The following is a 17,382-nucleotide window of genomic DNA, read 5'->3' as shown; positions in this document are numbered from 1 at the left end:
TGTGTTGCAATAGTCGAGGATGGCGCCATAGCAATCTGTGTTGAGTCAGGAAGACACCCTGTTTGGGGAAAGGTGCTGAGTTTGTCAGACCTCCCCCCCTTCTCTCCGGTACACGGACTTTTCGCCGACGGACGTTTCGCCGCCGGACGTTTCGGAGCCGGACGTTTTGCCGACCGGACGTTTCGCCGCCGGACGTTTCGGAGTCGGACGTTTTGCCGACCGGCGTTTCGCCGCCGGACGTTTGGGCGCGGGGCACTTCATTTCGGCATTTCACGCGGGACCTTTAGCCGAAGTCAAGTGTGTGACGCCCCTTAGCTCACACATTTCTCTCGCCATCGTATCAATGTATCAGTGGACTCTCTCTCTCACTATCCCTCCTCATGTGAACCGTTAGCTCACACATTTCTCTCGCCATTGTATCAATGTATCAGTGAACTCTCTCTCACTATCCCTCCTCATGTGAACCGTTAGCTCACACATTTCTCTCGCCATTGTATCAATGTTTTTTCTCAAAGCTGTTGCGCATAATCTGTGACAATCAAAGTGAACTGTCTGTGAAGTCTGTGTGTAAAATTTGTTTGAAATAAAGAATTATTGTGTAATCTAGTAGTTACTTTCATTCTTTGAGAAGTAAGTAATCTCTCTCTCTCTGACATAATGCGGCGAAACGTCCGGCGGCGAAACGCCGGTGAGCAAAACGTCCGGCTCCGAAACGTCCGTCGGTGAAACGTCCGTCGGCAAAACGTCCGCACACGTTCTCTCCACCCTACCCTCAGATATGAGGGGCTTGTTGCACAACATATCTCTTGTCACCAAAACAGCAAAGCACAGTTCTTCAACTACACCTGGCCCCTGTTTGCAGGCTCGACAGCTTTGCTGGAAATAGGTGTAATAACTGGCTGGCTGGCCATTTTTTTCTCTCTCTCTTTCTCTTATATGCATAACTTTGCAAACTCAGGCATAGAGAGCATGCCAGCAGTGGAAAGGATTGGTTGATTGTGAAAGAATGCCTTCTTTGTTGTTGACAATCTCTCTACCTTTGAATTTGCAGAGTTGTTATTACCTGTGAGAGAGAGAGAGCTGGAAGGATACATGACCTACAATAACATGGGAAAGAGTTGTTGTGAATGTAGGTCGCATACCTGACTGTAGTTCACATGCCTTAAAAGTGGTTTGGCATCACAAGTCAAGGAGTTGTTGATTAGCAGTTTCCTTCTGGCTGACCACAACTTGTGGATAGTCTGTATAGCTGCCATGAATTTTATTAGTCACTTTACACCTTGAGTGTCATCAGTTTCTTCAAATCTAGCCTGTGATATGTTATATTTGTTTCAAGTCTGGCCTGTAAAGTGTCGCATTTCTTGTTAAAGCCTGGCCCATACAGTGTTCTGCTTCTTCAAATCTGGCTTGTGAAGTATAACACTTCACTATAGTCTCCTCATGGACAGAGAAGGTCTCAATGTTTTAAAATTGCTTGACTACTGTGTCTCTCATATATCTTTATGTAAGTGTAGATGTATGCATGTACATTCATGTGCACATGCATATGAATGAATTCAAAACCTTTAAAACAATTATAGATATTTTAAACCCACATACATTGATGAAGTCAATTTGTGTTTTAAAATTATTCATGGCTTGTGATTATGTCATTTGTGTTTTGTGATTGTTATTTATTCTTAGTTCACTTTCACATTCCAGAATGGCAAAGTTGGACCCAGCATTCAGCAGAATTGATCGAAACAGGGCTGGGTTCTACATCTGGAGAATTGAGGTAATGATGTTGCTTGGTTTTGTTCTTAGAATCCGCTCTTTTCTATAATGATGATTATAACATTCTGGTTGAGTGATTTTGTGAATTTTTTTTTTCCTTGATCTGTGGCAGACTTACCATCTCTGCTAAGGTTAGCTTTTGGGAGCTCTGCATTATTGGGTGTAGGCAGAAGCAGGATTAATTTTGAACTAGAGGTTGGAGCAATAAAACTTGCATCTGTTGCCATCATTGATCATACTCCTGAGAGCTTACTCACATGTATTGAATTTTGCAGCTTCTTGCTGTTATAGTAGCTGAATGCTTAGTGGCACTGTTTTCAGACTGCTGATGGAAAGTAGACTGCAGAGTTAGAAAGAGAGAGAGAAAATACATTGAGATCAGTTTCTGACAGCAAAGAGTGATCTCTTTGAAAAAATTTGAAAAAAGATTTGTAGGAAACTATTACACTAAAAAGGGGCAGAAAAGGTAAACAGAATTATAGACTAACAAACAGCTATTAAATTATCATTAATCAGCAGGAGCATTACCAAAGCACAGGTTATTTGCAATATTATATAGACATTAATTTTAACAATTCAACCATTAAGTTGCAAATAACTAAAAAGCCATTTAGCTATTATGTTACCAACATCCTAGATCCTAGGTGAAATAATCACAGTTGATGTCATGGCATTTGGTTGAGCGGTGAGCAATGCTGGTGGTAAAGAGCAGTGTTCTGTCATCCATTTTGCCATACAGGCTGTGATTATCCAGATCTTGCTGGGTGGGCCCTTTAGAGACTGACCACATCTTGTGACAAAAGATAGCATGGCCTTTATTGTTGGTGCTTGTGTGTTTGGTTCTCATTGCTAGGGTCCTCATGCTGTAATTGAATCAGTTTACCAGAGTGTACCTATCCCATTGCCTCATGATAGCAGGCCTGATGAAAGATGGGGAGGTCAGGGGGGAGGATGCTGTACCCTGGGGCTGTGGCTGTGGCCGCAAAGGGGGGCTCACCTCTAAACAACTGCATGTGCAAGTAGTGATGTAAATCCATGTGCACTTGTCCTAATGTTTACGTTATATGTTACGTTGCTGAATCAAATGTAGATATCGACTATCGAATTGTAAGCATGTTAGTATATACTGGGAAAATAATTTACAATTACAAGGAGCCCAGAGAGGTTGTCTGCCCCATTGCTACTCTCAGTAGCCCTGCTCTGTTTATAATAAGCAGTTATATATAGCACTAAGCAGACAGATCTGTTGAGCAACAAACATATAAACTTTTCAGAGTGTAATTATGTTGTTTAAATGCTGGTGTACATTTCACAAGAATTTATTTGTGATTAAATGTACTTTAGATTAGCACATATTGTTTCCTGAGTTTATTTGCTTGTACTTTCAGAATCTTGAAGTTGTACCAGTACCTAAGGATTACTATGGGGAGTTTTTCAGAGGAGATTCCTACATTGTCTTGTCAGTAAGTTACCTTGACAGCTCATTTTTCTTGTCTGCATCACTATTCCTCCATCACACTGGTCTTGCTGGTCTATAATTGGTATGTATGCAAAATCTATTTCCCTTGAGCAAAACTAAAAGCATCCTGAAGTGAAAGATTATGAATAGGAATCACAAGATACATAGTAATTGTAATTGCCACATCAAATTGTCAGGATTTATGGGGAACACAGCTCGGCATGGATAAATTCCTCCAATATGCGAGAGGAGATCACTAAATATTCAGAGATATATTTCAGAGTTGAGGTGAAAACAAGGCTAATACCATATCACAGAGCTGCATGAGTCATGACCAAATGTGCATTTCTCTTTATAATAGCTGCCATTAAGTTTAGCAAAGTGTTTCACTTGTGCTGCAAGAAGTTTTATTGATGATTTTGCAAACTTGTGCATAACTCCATTGTCAAGTCACCAACTATATTATTGGAAACTTTTTAAATTATCCAACAATCTGTCGTCTGTGCATACTTTCCTGCTCATTAGTTTTTTTTAAATATATGCATACAACTTTATTAATCCACAAGGGCAATTGCAGGCAGTTAAAAGGTGCTTATGTGCTAGCGCTGAGTGCACATTGATGCATGTTGACATATACATATAGAGATCTGTGTGTATTACACGTTTTGTATACCTTGTTAGCTGTACTTGAATAAAAGTTTTAAATTGTTGTTTGTTGTTTTGGTAGCTGTCTTCCTCTGTTTAGTTTCCCAAAATGGTGAACATGCAGGTTGATGGATAAATTAATGCAGAAATTTTGTGCAAGTATCACATTTGTATTGGCTTGTTTTTTTTTGCATTTTCTCTTGTGAGGAAACGTTTTTGTTAGTACATGATCATGTTGTTATAATTGGACTGTTCTTTCTCAAGCTTGATCTTTTTGCTATATGGTGCCTGATTAAATCCACCACTGTTGATACCATAACAATCAGGATAAACTGGAAAGTAGTGTTAGATGCACCTTTAAAATAAAATGGTGACTGCATACTTGCATAATTGAATCCATGAAGCCATTGGTATTGTCAGTTACTTTGATGACATGCGCTCAGTACCAACCTCGCAGATGGTGACAAGGCAGGTGGAGAGATATAATGAGCAGCAGGAAATAACAGTGCAGTTAGGAGGCTAATCTAGCTGTGTAATGGTGCCAAGTAGAGGGTTGAGTGTAAATAACAGTGTTGTTAGCAGGCTGATTTGTTGTGGCCATATACTCCTCAAAGAGTAGCAAGGAATAAATTAAACTAGCAGGCTAATGAAGCTGTGTAATGGAGCCCTACAAACATCATGCAGGCATTCATAGCATTCTGAGTAATGACTGATGTCTCAGTGGTCTTGTCATCTTCCTGTCTGTGTGCTGACATCTAAGGAGATAATCTGGTTTCTGTTTTGCTTCTGTTGTCAGAGCATGCTAATGAGGGGCAGACTAAGATGTGGCCTCTAGGTGTTTGCCACCTTGAAGTTTGACTTTGAATGCCAACATATCTTCTCACTGTTGAGTTGCCAGCATGCAGCAAGGAGATGATGGGACTGTTCCTTTAAACCTGGATTAGTCAGATAGCTCCCAGACAGGTGCACAAATTCTAGCACCTACTGCAAGATAACTGTATCAATTAGGTGGCCCACCTGTAGCATATTTTGGCAAATTAAGACACTTAAAGCCAAGGTTGAACATGGGTGTGTTGTCACGGTAAACAAGTACACTAAGACATGAACTCATGTTTGAAAATGCTTTTTCTCCCCAAGTGCCTGTACATAAGCAGATTCACAAATGTGGCAGCTTTTTTTCATCAAGACACTTAATTCCCAGATTATGAAGTCAGCAAAAAATTTAATTGAAATTCAAATTCAAATCATGCTATTAACTTCAACGTCATTTGAACATCAACAACATTAGTTAAAGTTCATATAAGCTAGTAAATTTAATGTTCTTCAACAATATGATATGAAAATTGTTCTTGAGTGTCGGGGATTAAGTGTCTGGGGATGAAGTGTCTGGGGATTAAAAGTCTAGGGGATGAAGTGTCGGGGATGAAGTGTCTGGGGATTAAGTGACTGGACACCATCATTCCTAGTGTGCAGTTGGTACATGACTCGGTGTGAGTACATGGCATAACAGCTGATTAAGAGAAAATTTTTAAGCTTTAAAACACAGAGTATTAATATACAGAGCTACACAAAGATGTCTTAACTAACTTACATAGGTTATGACTTGAAGACTGGACTTTTGCTTCTGTCATGACAGGAAATCTGTACAGTGTGGCTTCTTTGCTGGAGGTAATGATGAGTCAGGATTCTTAAATTCCCACCCTAGTGCAGTGTCATTGTAGTATTGTACTTCATTCCTTAGTCATTCCTGTGTTATTGAAGACCAGACTTTATTAACGTAGGGTAGAAGGTAAATATTGTATAGTTTTGCTTTTTGAATGAGTTATGAGTGGGTGAGTGGGCATGTGCTTATGAACAAATGTGTGAGTACATCTGTGGGTTCATTTGAGTTCTTATGTCTGCATGCCTGCATTTATACTGTGCATCCATGCACAATGCATAATGTATTCATGCTTAAGCACTTATGCAGTAGTGCATAAATTGGTACAGCGGTCATAGGCATTATGCTTAGTCAACATTTATGAAACGCTGAGAAAGTTAAAATGCTGGTCGCACTGTGACAGTAGTCTTGGTCTTTAGGTGAGCTTTTACTCCCTTTTTATTTTACTTTATGCTATCTTCCCACTAACCATAACAATGTTATGGAACGCTGATTCTAGTTTCATGGGTCTTAGGTCACGGTGGTATAACTTAATATGTATGAATCCAGGCAGTTGAGCTGTAGACATGAAGACATTGACGTGTGGGAGGAGCTGTATAGGAAGAGTTAAGCAGTTGTGATGGGTGTGAAGATAAGTTAGCAGGCTGTCCATGATATTGTAGTCAAAGAAGTGAAGCTAGAGTAAATCATGAAGTTTTTCAGTAGAGTGACACTATGTTCAAAAATCATTTGAATATATGAATATGATAACACAGTTATTGGTATCTACTAATGTAATTTATTAATAGTTCATAATTAATATTTAAGTGAAATAATTTATGTTTGAATTTAATTAAATAATAATTGTACTTTAGCAAAGTAATTAATAATTTGTGAATAAATAGTGTGTTAATTTGACCCAAGTTTTTCTGGTTTACAGACACCAGTAGAATCACAGTATTAAGCAAGTACATATAAGGCTAACTTTAGTTGATAGCAGCTGCCTACATAATGTAATGTCAATATAACTTCAGGAGAAATAGAGAAGAAAATTTTCTTTCTCTGTGTATATGTACTTGCATGTGTATTTGTGTATTGCTCTTGTGATCTCAAGAACTGAAGGAACTGATACTTAAGTGTTCTATCATTTTAATTCTCTATCAGTTGTGTTGTAAACCATCTGATTATTAGAACTCCTTTGTTCGGTCTAATATGGCCTGTAGTTGTCAATATGTTTCCTAACAGGCCACGAGTTCCGTCCTTACTATATTTGGTCTTATAATGCCTTTAGTAGTTGGTGTGTTTCCAAACTGTGAACTGTGTCCTCAGTGTGTTTCATCTTATCTGACTTTCAGTAGTATGCATGCCACTTACCATGACATTTCTCTCATGTTCTGTCTCACTACATTTTGGGCCACTCATTTATCAGCGTGTACCCCATCAGTGTCTCCATTCCATCTTCACCTGGACATTAGTGCTGAAGTGTGTTTATACTTTCAGTGTTGAAGTGTATTCACTGCTTTTTGGTCATGTCCAAGTGTATTTACTACTTTGCTTCTACCAGCATAAGCAGTCCTACACTGACAAGCTGTTCATTTATTTTTAAAAATTGATTTAAATAATTACCAAGAGATTTTTTCCCCAATGTTTTACATAATTTCATAAGATTTGAAGATTGCTTGTCACAATGTGCAGTAGAATTGCAACTTTCTATAATTTGAGAGATCAGGCTCAAGACATCAGAGTGTTTTGTACCAGTTTGGGAAACATTTGCCATGTGTGTATTTTATTGTAAATAACTGCATGACTGCTTAAGCACATATGCACAGACACATGTACACACTGCAAGAAGAACTCATCGAGGGGTTTTTATATGAAAGTCATGATAGGTTTTCCATGGTGATCATGAGAGATGTGCATCATAGTCAGTTTTAACTTATTAAAAGCTTAAGGGACCAATTTCTACTTGTATTTTTTACAGCAGAGCACATCTTGTAACTTGGGGTAGACGATTGATCAGCTAGGTGCTGTCTTAAGCTCACAATAAACTATAAAAATACTGTTTTAGACTTTAGAAATGTTGCTATAGGCAACAAGCAGATTCTTCTTGAGGCTCGTGATATTGTGCACTCTATAGGCATTCCTACAGGATAGGAAATAATGAACCTTACTGTGATCCTCACTGTTGACCTTTTATTTGGACATTATATTCTGGTCCAATTTGTTTAATGAGTTTTGTAGACATTTACATAGCCTATTTCTGTATGTCATGTTTAGATATTGCTATCATGGTTGCCATTTGAATAGTCCTTAAAAAGTTTTGTGACAAAATTGAATGGTGCTCTGTACTGACACAAGTTTTACCTTTTTATAGCATTTCTGTTTTAAATAATTAGTTTATTTACACATTTTATTAGCTTTGTGTGATAGAGCAAGCGAGGGAATGACAGTAATTTTACCTAATGGAGCAAAATTTCTTCTGAGATTTAGATTTCTTTGTTTCAGATCAAAGAAATCAGAAGCAGCACATTGGATAGTCATGTCCACTTTTGGCTGGGTGCAGAAACTTCACAGGTAACCTTCCAATAGGGGACGAAAGGATCTCAATAAGTTGTAAACACTTACAGCTGTACGTGCTGTTAAATGCATGTGTTTCCTGATCTCCACCCCAGTTACAAAATATAGGTTTGTAATACCAACTCTCATGATCTGTATAAGTCTGAACTGCAAGATTGGGGTAAATTAAACAGCATGTTGGTTTGTTTCACATCAGGGTGAGTAGACAGGAATGTATGCATGTCCTGGTGTGCAGATGGGCTTTTAAACCTCACATGTCTATGCATAATTATTTTCAAATGATGGCATCTATTGCAAGATATTGATTGTTCAAATCTGAGTGACACTTTTTCATTCCAGAATAAAAATGCCAAAATTCTCATTTGTGATATGACAAAAGAGGGTCGTTGAATAGTATCTACTTGAGGTGGTGTGTGACAAAAGAGGGTCATTGCTGTGTAGTATGTGCTTGATATGGTGTGTGACAAAGGAAGGTCATAGCTATGTAAGATGCCCTTCAGTTATGTCCAGTCAGGATAGCCTGCATGTACTTTTCTGATAAGCAAAAATGCTACAACATATTTTGTGAACAGTTAATGACATTGTTAGACTCTTAAGCCTGACTGCAGCTTTTTGAGCTCTGAGCTTAATTTCATGTTTGATTCTAGTTAGCCTTTAGGAGTATGAAGTGAGAGTTTACTAGTGCATGTGTCACACTTGTGAAGTGAGGCAGGCTGTCTAGACAGTCTGAAGATAGCTTATCGAGATTTACCTTTCTTAGGATGAAGCAGGGGTGGCTGCATATAAGACTGTGGAGTTAGATGACCTTCTGGGTGGCTCACCAGTCCAACACCGTGAGGTGGAGAATCATGAGTCTCAGCGTTTTTTGTCTTACTTTCCCCATGGCATCAAGTGAGTGTTCTGTCTGAGATCCTTATGCTTGTGTAAGTGCATGTAAACAGTAAGTATTGCATATGTGCAATGCTATATGCCAATAACTCAGTCTGCTTTACAAAGGAAGATCATTCCTAATTATCACCTCTTAGTAAAATGTACAGTTGCCCTAGAATCAGGATTTTCTTATTAAAAGTTAATTGAAAAATCATATTTTCACACCCATAGACTAGAAAGCACAGCACAGAGAGCTGGGACCCAGCCTATTACCATTCATATCCAGATAAAAATATCCAGTTTTGCCAGATTATTTTTTTTGTTTGGCATATTGGTATATTCTGTCACCCTTACCTGTGCAGAATCAAGGCAGGTGGTGTCAAGTCAGGATTTAACCACGTAGAGCGTGGAGTCTTCCAGCCTCGACTCATTCAGGTCAAGGGCAAGAGAAATCCACGCTTCTCAGAGGTCAGATGTTTGCTTTCTCTATATAGAGAGAATGGTATGTCTTGTTAGAGAAACATGTTTTCCATTTTTTACAGAGACTAATATATCTGTGTGCTATTATTTATTTATTGGCTACATGACTTCAACATTCTCAAATGTACCCAGATAACAAATTGCAAATATTTTCAAAAATCATAAAAAAAAAACTGGGCATGACAGGAAGACAAATCAAAGTTATTACTAAAATTCAAAGTAACATAAATAAACTGTTTCTACCTAGAGAAACAAATTTTCATTGAAATTTGAAGGTATATACAGTAGTACTCCAAAAGCATTTTATTGGATGCAAGGTTGCACAAAATGTAGAATCACTGTGATGCCTAGTCCTATAGATAGCAGATTCAAATGGTTACACAGCATGTAGAAATGAATAAACATAATTCATAATGATCAAAAATATTCATGATGTGAAACAGGCTCCACAATGGTGAAACATGTTAACAATATCTTGATATGTTTTCTCTGATTCCTGAAAGTACCTCACATTATATTATATTCTGTGCATACTATTCTGTGCATCAGGTGCACAAACGCATATACCCCAACACCTCCTCATCATAATATGTATAAATAAAAATATACTTAGTCCTCTTCTTACATAGGCAGTACATAAGGCTACCACCTCATTCTCATGTTACTCATTTATAATAAACAAAAGTCTACATAGTCTTCTTACCTAGGTGGTGCATAAGACATCACCTTGAGATCTCTATTTTTGTCTGTCATCAGTAAAGTTGTAGGTCATTTTCTGATCCTTCTTCCTTTACTGCTCTTTGCTATTTTTCTTTGGCTGAAACATTTTCTCTTGCCAACAGCTGTCTAATGAAGGGCTATTTTAGGTGGTACCTCTAGTTTCATTCTGCACACATGACCACATCTCCGTTGTTTGGCCATCATCATATATCCATTTATTTATAAACAAAAGTATGGCTATTGTTGTGTTACCCACTTTTTAAATAAATAAATGCATAGCCACAGAAGAATATGTCTGTGTTCTTTCTTTTTTTTTTTAACAGCTGCCATCAATAGACTGGGAATTCATGAACCATGGTGACTGCTTCATCCTTGACTTGGGCAACCTCATTTTTCCCTGGCTGGGTGCTAGTTCTAACCGCACTGAGAAAATGAAGGTATTGTAATTACCTAGGATTGATAAACTAAAGGATCAAATAGTGAGAAGAAAATTTTCTTTGTCTTTTTTTTCTTTATAAATTCTTAAAAACGATGTCACTTATTTTCTTCTCTTTATAGATACTTAAACACCATCGTCCTTTTTGTTTATTTTCTAGACACTTGAATGCTGCCATTGTTTACCTTCTCTTTAATAGATACTTAAAAACCATCGTCCTTTTTCTTCTATTTTTTAGACTCTTGAACACTGTCGTCGTTTGAGAGACGAACGAGGTGGTGGTCAAAAAGCAAGCATCATAATCGTCGAGGATGGGAAGGAAGAATCTCTAGATGCTGACTGTAAACCTGTGAGTTTCATATTCCTTCATTTATTTGTCCCTTGACTGTTACTGATCATTGAAGGCCCACCACTTACACCTGTCTTTGGCGATAGTGAGCAGGTCCTGCACAGGATGACCAGTCCGTTCTTCATGTTTGTAAGCGATTTCTTCCTGTGGCTACTGCAGCATCCAAGGTACCCTGAAGAACATTCTTTGATAAATAAGATGTTGTGCGAAATCACATGGCCAAACCAGACCAGCTTATACTGCTTGACTTTTGTAGGGGGTTTTGATGTCCTACAAGTGGGGTAAACATGCTTCTTACAGAGTCATTGGTTTTATATTTTTCTTTATGAGATCTGGAGCAGCCTCTTCAGGTACTTGTTCATGAATACCTAGATTCTCCTGTCCACATCGGCAAGCAGGGTCCACATTTCATATCTGTAGAGCAAGACTAGTACGACAAGGGGCCTGTACAGATTGTACTTTGTAGTAAATCTGATGTTGATACTGCGCCCGACCCTGTCCAGTCTAGCCATTGCTGCAGTTGCTGTCATAATCCTGATGCAGGTATCTGTCATGGAGCATCTGTCTTTCAAGAGGTTGGATCCCAAGTACTGAAAACTGTACCCTGTTTATGTAGATATCTGCTTTGCTATCACCAATGGCCATTACTCTCTTGTCAATGCCGGTCTTCATTCTGTTTGAATTTATTCTACTTCACAAAGCATTGATGACTGTAAGCATGAGCGTTTCATCTTTCTATTGCCATGTACCTGTATCCCCATATTTCTTTACACGAGGTATCGGTGACATACTGCAACAGCTGAGTGTAAGTGAGGATGAGACACACACACACATCCATAAACATCTACATATATAAATGTACACACATATACATTTACACACATATATCCACACATACATACCTGTTTATATGCATATATATATATCCATACACATCTATATGCATGCATTTATATTTGCACACCCACATTCTACACATCTACAAACATATATACACTTGTTTGTATATATATAGCCATACATAAAGTTGATATATATACATGTTGATATATATATGTACACACACACTTTTATATATACACTTTCAGAAATGTTTTATTGGTTTGGCTGTTTTCTTACTGACAGATATTTGAGAAATTTCTCAGCATTCGAGAACGGCACCAGGTGCAATCCCCTGAGATGGGAGGAGTTGATGAATCTGTGGAGAGTGCACTCTTCACGGCTATTAAGCTCTTTTCGTGAGTTGACATGCATTCTTTTTCACCATTTCTTCACCAATGTTCTGTTTGCAACATCTTTCATTGGTCTTTTGAAAACAAGTATTGACAATCAAATATTGTGCCAGTGTGTAGAAGAGCTGCTACAAAAGTGTAATGGTAAGAAAACCTATCATTTCTTGCTTTGTTCCAAGATGTCGTGAAGAAGATGGCACACTCAAGATTCAAGAAGTGAAGGCTGGCCCATTGTCCAAGAAGGACCTGCTTTCAGAAGTGAGTGACTGACAAAGTGCAGAGAATGTCAGCTGCTTTGTCTAAAGTAGAATTTGTCTGCTAGTATCATACAGGATTGTTTATGGTGCAGAGTGGACCTGCATGAGTAGCTGATGTAGACTAGAGCTACTTGATGTACAGTGGAATTTGCTTAGACGAGTCCCTGACGTAATGATGGCTTACTTGTTTTATATACAGGACTAGATTGTTAATGCCTATGACTAGTGTGAGATGTGTGTGTAAGAGGATTTAGTAAAACTTTTGTTCATCTGCTCAGTTTTTGAGAGCCCGCCACATTTTTTGTAGTACTTTTCATGCTAGTCTCATGGTATGCATTGAAATTTACATTTTCTTGAGACATGGTATGACTTAAGTAATTTGCTATGTATATGTGCCCAAAACTTGAGTTACTACACCTGTGTGTTTAGGATTCCTTCATCATTGACAATGGACCTAATGGGGCCTGGGTGTGGATTGGGAAGAGGGCATCAACAAAAGAGAAGAAGGAGGCTATGAGAAACGCTGTGGGCTTTTTAAGGAAGAAGGGCTATCCCTCTGACACAAAGGTGACACGCGTAGTGGAAGGTGCTGAACCATCAGAATTCAAATGTCTGTTTAGGGACTGGCCTCAAACCCCACCTACAGGCAAAGTATACATACAGAGCAAGATAGGTATGTGCATTCCTCTGTGTGTGTGTGGTGGGGTGTATGAAAAAATGCGTGTGTGTGAAATACTGTGAAATAAGAGAGATAAGGTGTGGTAAAGTAGGAAGAGACTGGGTGAGTGCTGCTAGTAGTGTATAAATATATGCATATAAATATAGAATAATATAAATATCTATATGAACATGTCAGCTTTGATGCATGTTTCAAATGTGTTGACTGACATTTTCACTGATAACAGCAAAGACAGTGCAAACACGGTTTGATGCTGCCACACTACACACCAATCATGCCCTTGCTGCTGAGACACAGATGGTTGATGACGGCTCTGGCAAAGTGGAAGTAAGTCTAGCCTCTATGCTGTTATGCTGTAAGAAATGTGTCATTCAGTTTTAAAAGTATCAGTAAAGCTCTTCTCTCTTGGTGTGCATGCATTTTCATATGTGCATGTTTTAGTGCATATGTGCTTCAGCTGATTGTCTACAAATTGTGCAAAGAATGTGAAAATATGGGTCAAGACAACTGCCTTGTTTTTTTTTCTATTATTGGCCCTTAATTGCTGAAAACCTAATGGATTTTTGAAAGTAAGGCAAAGTTTTACCCTTCAAACACTGACTCTTTTTAGCATTTAATGCTGTACAGGTCTTGAGGATATATTGTCCACTCCTAGCTGATATTTGAATGTTTTGTGGGCTGATGCAGGTTTGGCGAGTTGAGGACTTTGACCTCAAGCCAGTTGACAAAAGTGTGGTGGGTGAATTTTACAGTGGCGATTGCTATGTCATACAATACACATACGAGGTGCATGGGCGACCACATCATCTCATCTACTATTGGCTGGTGAGTGCTGGAATGGTATTGATAAAGAGGCAGGGACATGATGAAGCCTTGGGCGCAGGGTTGAGACAATAATCAGTAGAGAAGTTAAAAGTCTTAATGGCTGTTGGTAATCATGGCATGGGGTATGTTTGTGTGCAGTAGTTTAGCAATAGATGATTGAAGGGCTTTTAGAAAATGATTCTAGGAGGAGTGAGAGTTAATGTCTTTTTTAAAAGAGAAAAGTGTAAACATAGTCTTACAGATAATGATTCTAGGAGGAGAGAGAGACTGTAAGCACAATCTTAAAGGGAAAAAGATAAAGGGTGTCATGGCTTAGTACCCACAAGAATTGTAAACTGTTGTTAACTGAAGTTCTTTGCTGCTCTTGATTGATTGGGTGGGTTGGATTCAGTTTTCAGTTTGATTCAGTTTAGATAGAAAGGAAAGATTTAGAGTACCTTCTACTACATTGTGATTTTACAGCTTGATTAAAGTGGTGTATCGGAGGGGGGAATGTCAGGGGATAGGTGATATTGGAGGGTAGAATGATGTGAGGTATGAGGAGGTGTTGAGGGTTGCGTAGCATGATATGTTGGGATGTCTTTGGGCTGCAGTGTTCCTTCAGCATTAGCCTGACTCTGATGCTTAGGAGCATACACACTTGTGCACACACAGATACAGTATTTTGTTGATGGTATGATTCTTCCTATGCATTTAATATTGTTTGACACATTGACACATTAACCTATACTTATATAAATATAAGGAGTGACCAAAGTCTCAAGTTGTTGCTGTAAATGTCTTCATGTGTGTTTTAACTGGATATTTCATACACTTTTCCTTTAGTTGCACACCAACAGGTTCTAAAAAATGGGTCTGCATTCGTCAAGCAGTTTTGAAGCTTTTGACAGGGTACAAAATTCAAAAAGTGTGCACCTACTTATACAGGGTAAAAAACTGACAACGCGCACCTTCTTATACAGGGTACAAATTGACAAATGTGTGCACCCTCTATACAGGGTTCCAAAGCTACAAGTGATGAGAAAGGAACAGCAGCCCTGAAAGCAGTTGAACTGGATGATAAGCTGGGAGGAACGGCTGTTCAGGTGAGTGATCCCCTTCATTGCAAGACCTGGCTGCAAAGGGTTTCATGTTATTAAAGTGGTGCACTATGATAGTACCACCCATAAGACTACGTTCTAACCACTTTGTTATCACTATCATTAGATTGGAGTAGTCCAGTTCAAGGAACAACCCATGTGACTAAATTCTAACCGTTTTGTTATAACTCTCATTAGGTTCGTATAGTACAGTACAAGGAACCACCTCACTTCATGGCTTTGTTTGGCGGCAGGATGATTATCTTTCAGGTGAGTTAGCCATTCATTGTCCCACCATTCTTTTCCTCTGTGATAAATGATAGACAGGAAGTTACTTAAAATAGTAGGCTAATATCTCTTTGTCAGCAGGAGCTGTATTATATTAATAGTGATGGTTACGCTGGTCAACTAATTTTTACATAAGTCATGTTACTGAAATAAAACTGGTCATTTCTTTTTATGGGCTCAACATGAATATGACAAACAAAATCCAAAATTACCTGTAGTTTGTAGTCAGCAATAATTATTGCATACATCACGATGCATTTCGTGTCATTCTTTATCTTGCTCCCACCTTGTTTCTGCTCTGTTGTCATGTTTGATTTGTTTGGAGAAGTGGCTGAACATCTGCGAAAAGCTGTGAGAAATCAGCAGCTGTGCAGTGTTACACAACACCACCAGTGTGGCACCGCAGGATAAGGCACCAAATAGAAAGGGCTGGACAGAGATGTGCAACAGTCTTATATGATCTCTCATCTTTTGGCTTGGTCAGCTGTATGAAGGACTAGAAACAGGACTGTAAGAGAAAGAGTAAGGCAGTGACAGAGTTGCCAGCTTGTTTCTACCCGACCACAGCAAACTGTTCACATCATCCATCGATTCCAGATTCTGTGTTTGTGTCTAGAGAGTTCATTGAGATTTAGGTGACATTATCTGACAGTGATAGGAAGGCGGTGTTCAAAGAAAAGTTGGTGGTCACCAAGGATCAAAAGTCAAGTTCTCAGTGACAAGGCCTTTGTTTGGCCGATGCAGGCGCTGCAACTTCTGCTGTCAAGGCGTTGCACAGAATTATTTGTTTGGCGTGAATCTGTGTCCTCTGGTTTCAAGTCCATACTCTAGAGCAGACCTGGGCAAACGCCGGCCCGCGGGCCGGATCCGGCCCGCCTCCTGTCTCTGACCGGCCCGCCCGCTGGCCGCCCACCAGTATATATACTATGTATACAGTATTGGGTAAAACTGAGTTAACTATATTAGTCCGGCCCTCTAGAACCATCCCAGTTTCTCATGCGGCCCCTTGGGAAAATTAATTGCCCACCCCTGCTCTAGAGCATTGTGCTTTACAACAGAACCTAGCCACTACCTACATTGCAGTGACATGTCAGCAAGTTTTTATGTCAGGCTTTGTTGTCAGTGGCATGTCTTCCATATCCATCTGTTCCCTCGGTTTTGCAAGTTGCACCCCCCAGCCTGCAGGGCATTCTGGATCCTATCTGGTTGAATCACTAAAGAAAGGGGGAATACCTGTTCCATGGCACCTAGCAATAAAAGTTTTCTATATCTCCTATTAATATGATGCATTAAATAAGAATATATATTTATAAGTTTATTTTTATAAATTAATATGATGTGCTTGCATTCCTATATGTAAAGCGCCTTGAGTTTGCCTGATGCTGAAAAAAGGCGCTATATAAATGTGCTATTTATTTATATATTGCAGCCAAGATTTCGGTACTGCATTAGCATATCTTCTACTAGTTCCTTGTAGGTTTCTGCCTAAAATTCCCGACAAAGTTTATAGACACTAGGCTAAAAATATTCTATTCTTGTTTTGGTTTGAACCAGTCATCTTTGAAGATCTCTTGAATCTGAGGACCCACAAAACTCTTTCCTTAATGTTTGCCTCGCTCAGTCGAGGGAATTTTTTCATGCAGGCATTATGAGCATGAGTGTGCACTGTACAAATCATGCATGTATTATTATTATATTTAGGGGGGAAAATCTGGTTGGGCCTCCAGTAGTAATGGTGACAAGTCTGCAGAGGGGCCCGGAGACAGGTACATGCTTCATGTGCGAGGCACATCACAGCTGGATACCAAAGCAGTGCAGGTGAGATACAAGCCTTTGCTTAATGATGGACTGAATGGGTCATGTGAGGGGGTGACTGCAGACAGAAATTCAGCTGTGGCAGAGTGGACTGATGGTTTGTGCTTACCATGATGATGGTTAAAACATACACCAACTTCATTTTTAGTTTACATCAGCTACACAAGTCTCAGCAACACAAGAACAGCCCCACTTTTCTAAAATTTCAATAAAATGCACATTTGTCACAGTCCTAAAAAAAAACTGCTAAATAACCTTT

General features: G+C 39.0%; 1 protein-coding gene across 2 annotated transcripts in view; it reads left to right on the top strand.

The window, feature by feature from the left end:
* The window catches only part of LOC112576785 (villin-1-like), a 30,832-nt gene that overhangs the window by 4,809 nt on the left and 8,641 nt on the right, over nucleotides 1–17,382 (top strand). The window contains exons 1-16 of one of the 2 annotated variants that reach the window (XM_025259514.1): nucleotides 1,099–1,453; nucleotides 1,702–1,774; nucleotides 3,162–3,236; nucleotides 8,022–8,090; nucleotides 8,854–8,984; nucleotides 9,326–9,431; nucleotides 10,487–10,600; nucleotides 10,838–10,948; nucleotides 12,074–12,186; nucleotides 12,360–12,438; nucleotides 12,867–13,110; nucleotides 13,343–13,443; nucleotides 13,804–13,941; nucleotides 14,940–15,026; nucleotides 15,219–15,290; nucleotides 17,010–17,126. In XM_025259514.1, coding sequence (XP_025115299.1) covers nucleotides 1,703–1,774; nucleotides 3,162–3,236; nucleotides 8,022–8,090; nucleotides 8,854–8,984; nucleotides 9,326–9,431; nucleotides 10,487–10,600; nucleotides 10,838–10,948; nucleotides 12,074–12,186; nucleotides 12,360–12,438; nucleotides 12,867–13,110; nucleotides 13,343–13,443; nucleotides 13,804–13,941; nucleotides 14,940–15,026; nucleotides 15,219–15,290; nucleotides 17,010–17,126 — 1,629 coding nt within the window. In that variant the 5' untranslated portion in view covers nucleotides 1,099–1,453; nucleotide 1,702. Of the gene's footprint in view, nucleotides 1–1,098; nucleotides 1,454–1,701; nucleotides 1,775–3,161; nucleotides 3,237–8,021; nucleotides 8,091–8,853; nucleotides 8,985–9,325; nucleotides 9,432–10,486; nucleotides 10,601–10,837; nucleotides 10,949–12,073; nucleotides 12,187–12,359; nucleotides 12,439–12,866; nucleotides 13,111–13,342; nucleotides 13,444–13,803; nucleotides 13,942–14,939; nucleotides 15,027–15,218; nucleotides 15,291–17,009; nucleotides 17,127–17,382 lie in introns of those variants that run through there. The other variant, XM_025259507.1, reaches the window with a different exon arrangement.

This window comes from Pomacea canaliculata, linkage group LG1 (genome assembly GCF_003073045.1).
Source record: "Pomacea canaliculata isolate SZHN2017 linkage group LG1, ASM307304v1, whole genome shotgun sequence".
NCBI classification, from domain to species: Eukaryota; Metazoa; Mollusca; class Gastropoda; order Architaenioglossa; family Ampullariidae; genus Pomacea; species Pomacea canaliculata.
Note: the sequence above shows the minus strand (reverse complement) of the source record. Positions and strands in the feature narration are given on the sequence as shown.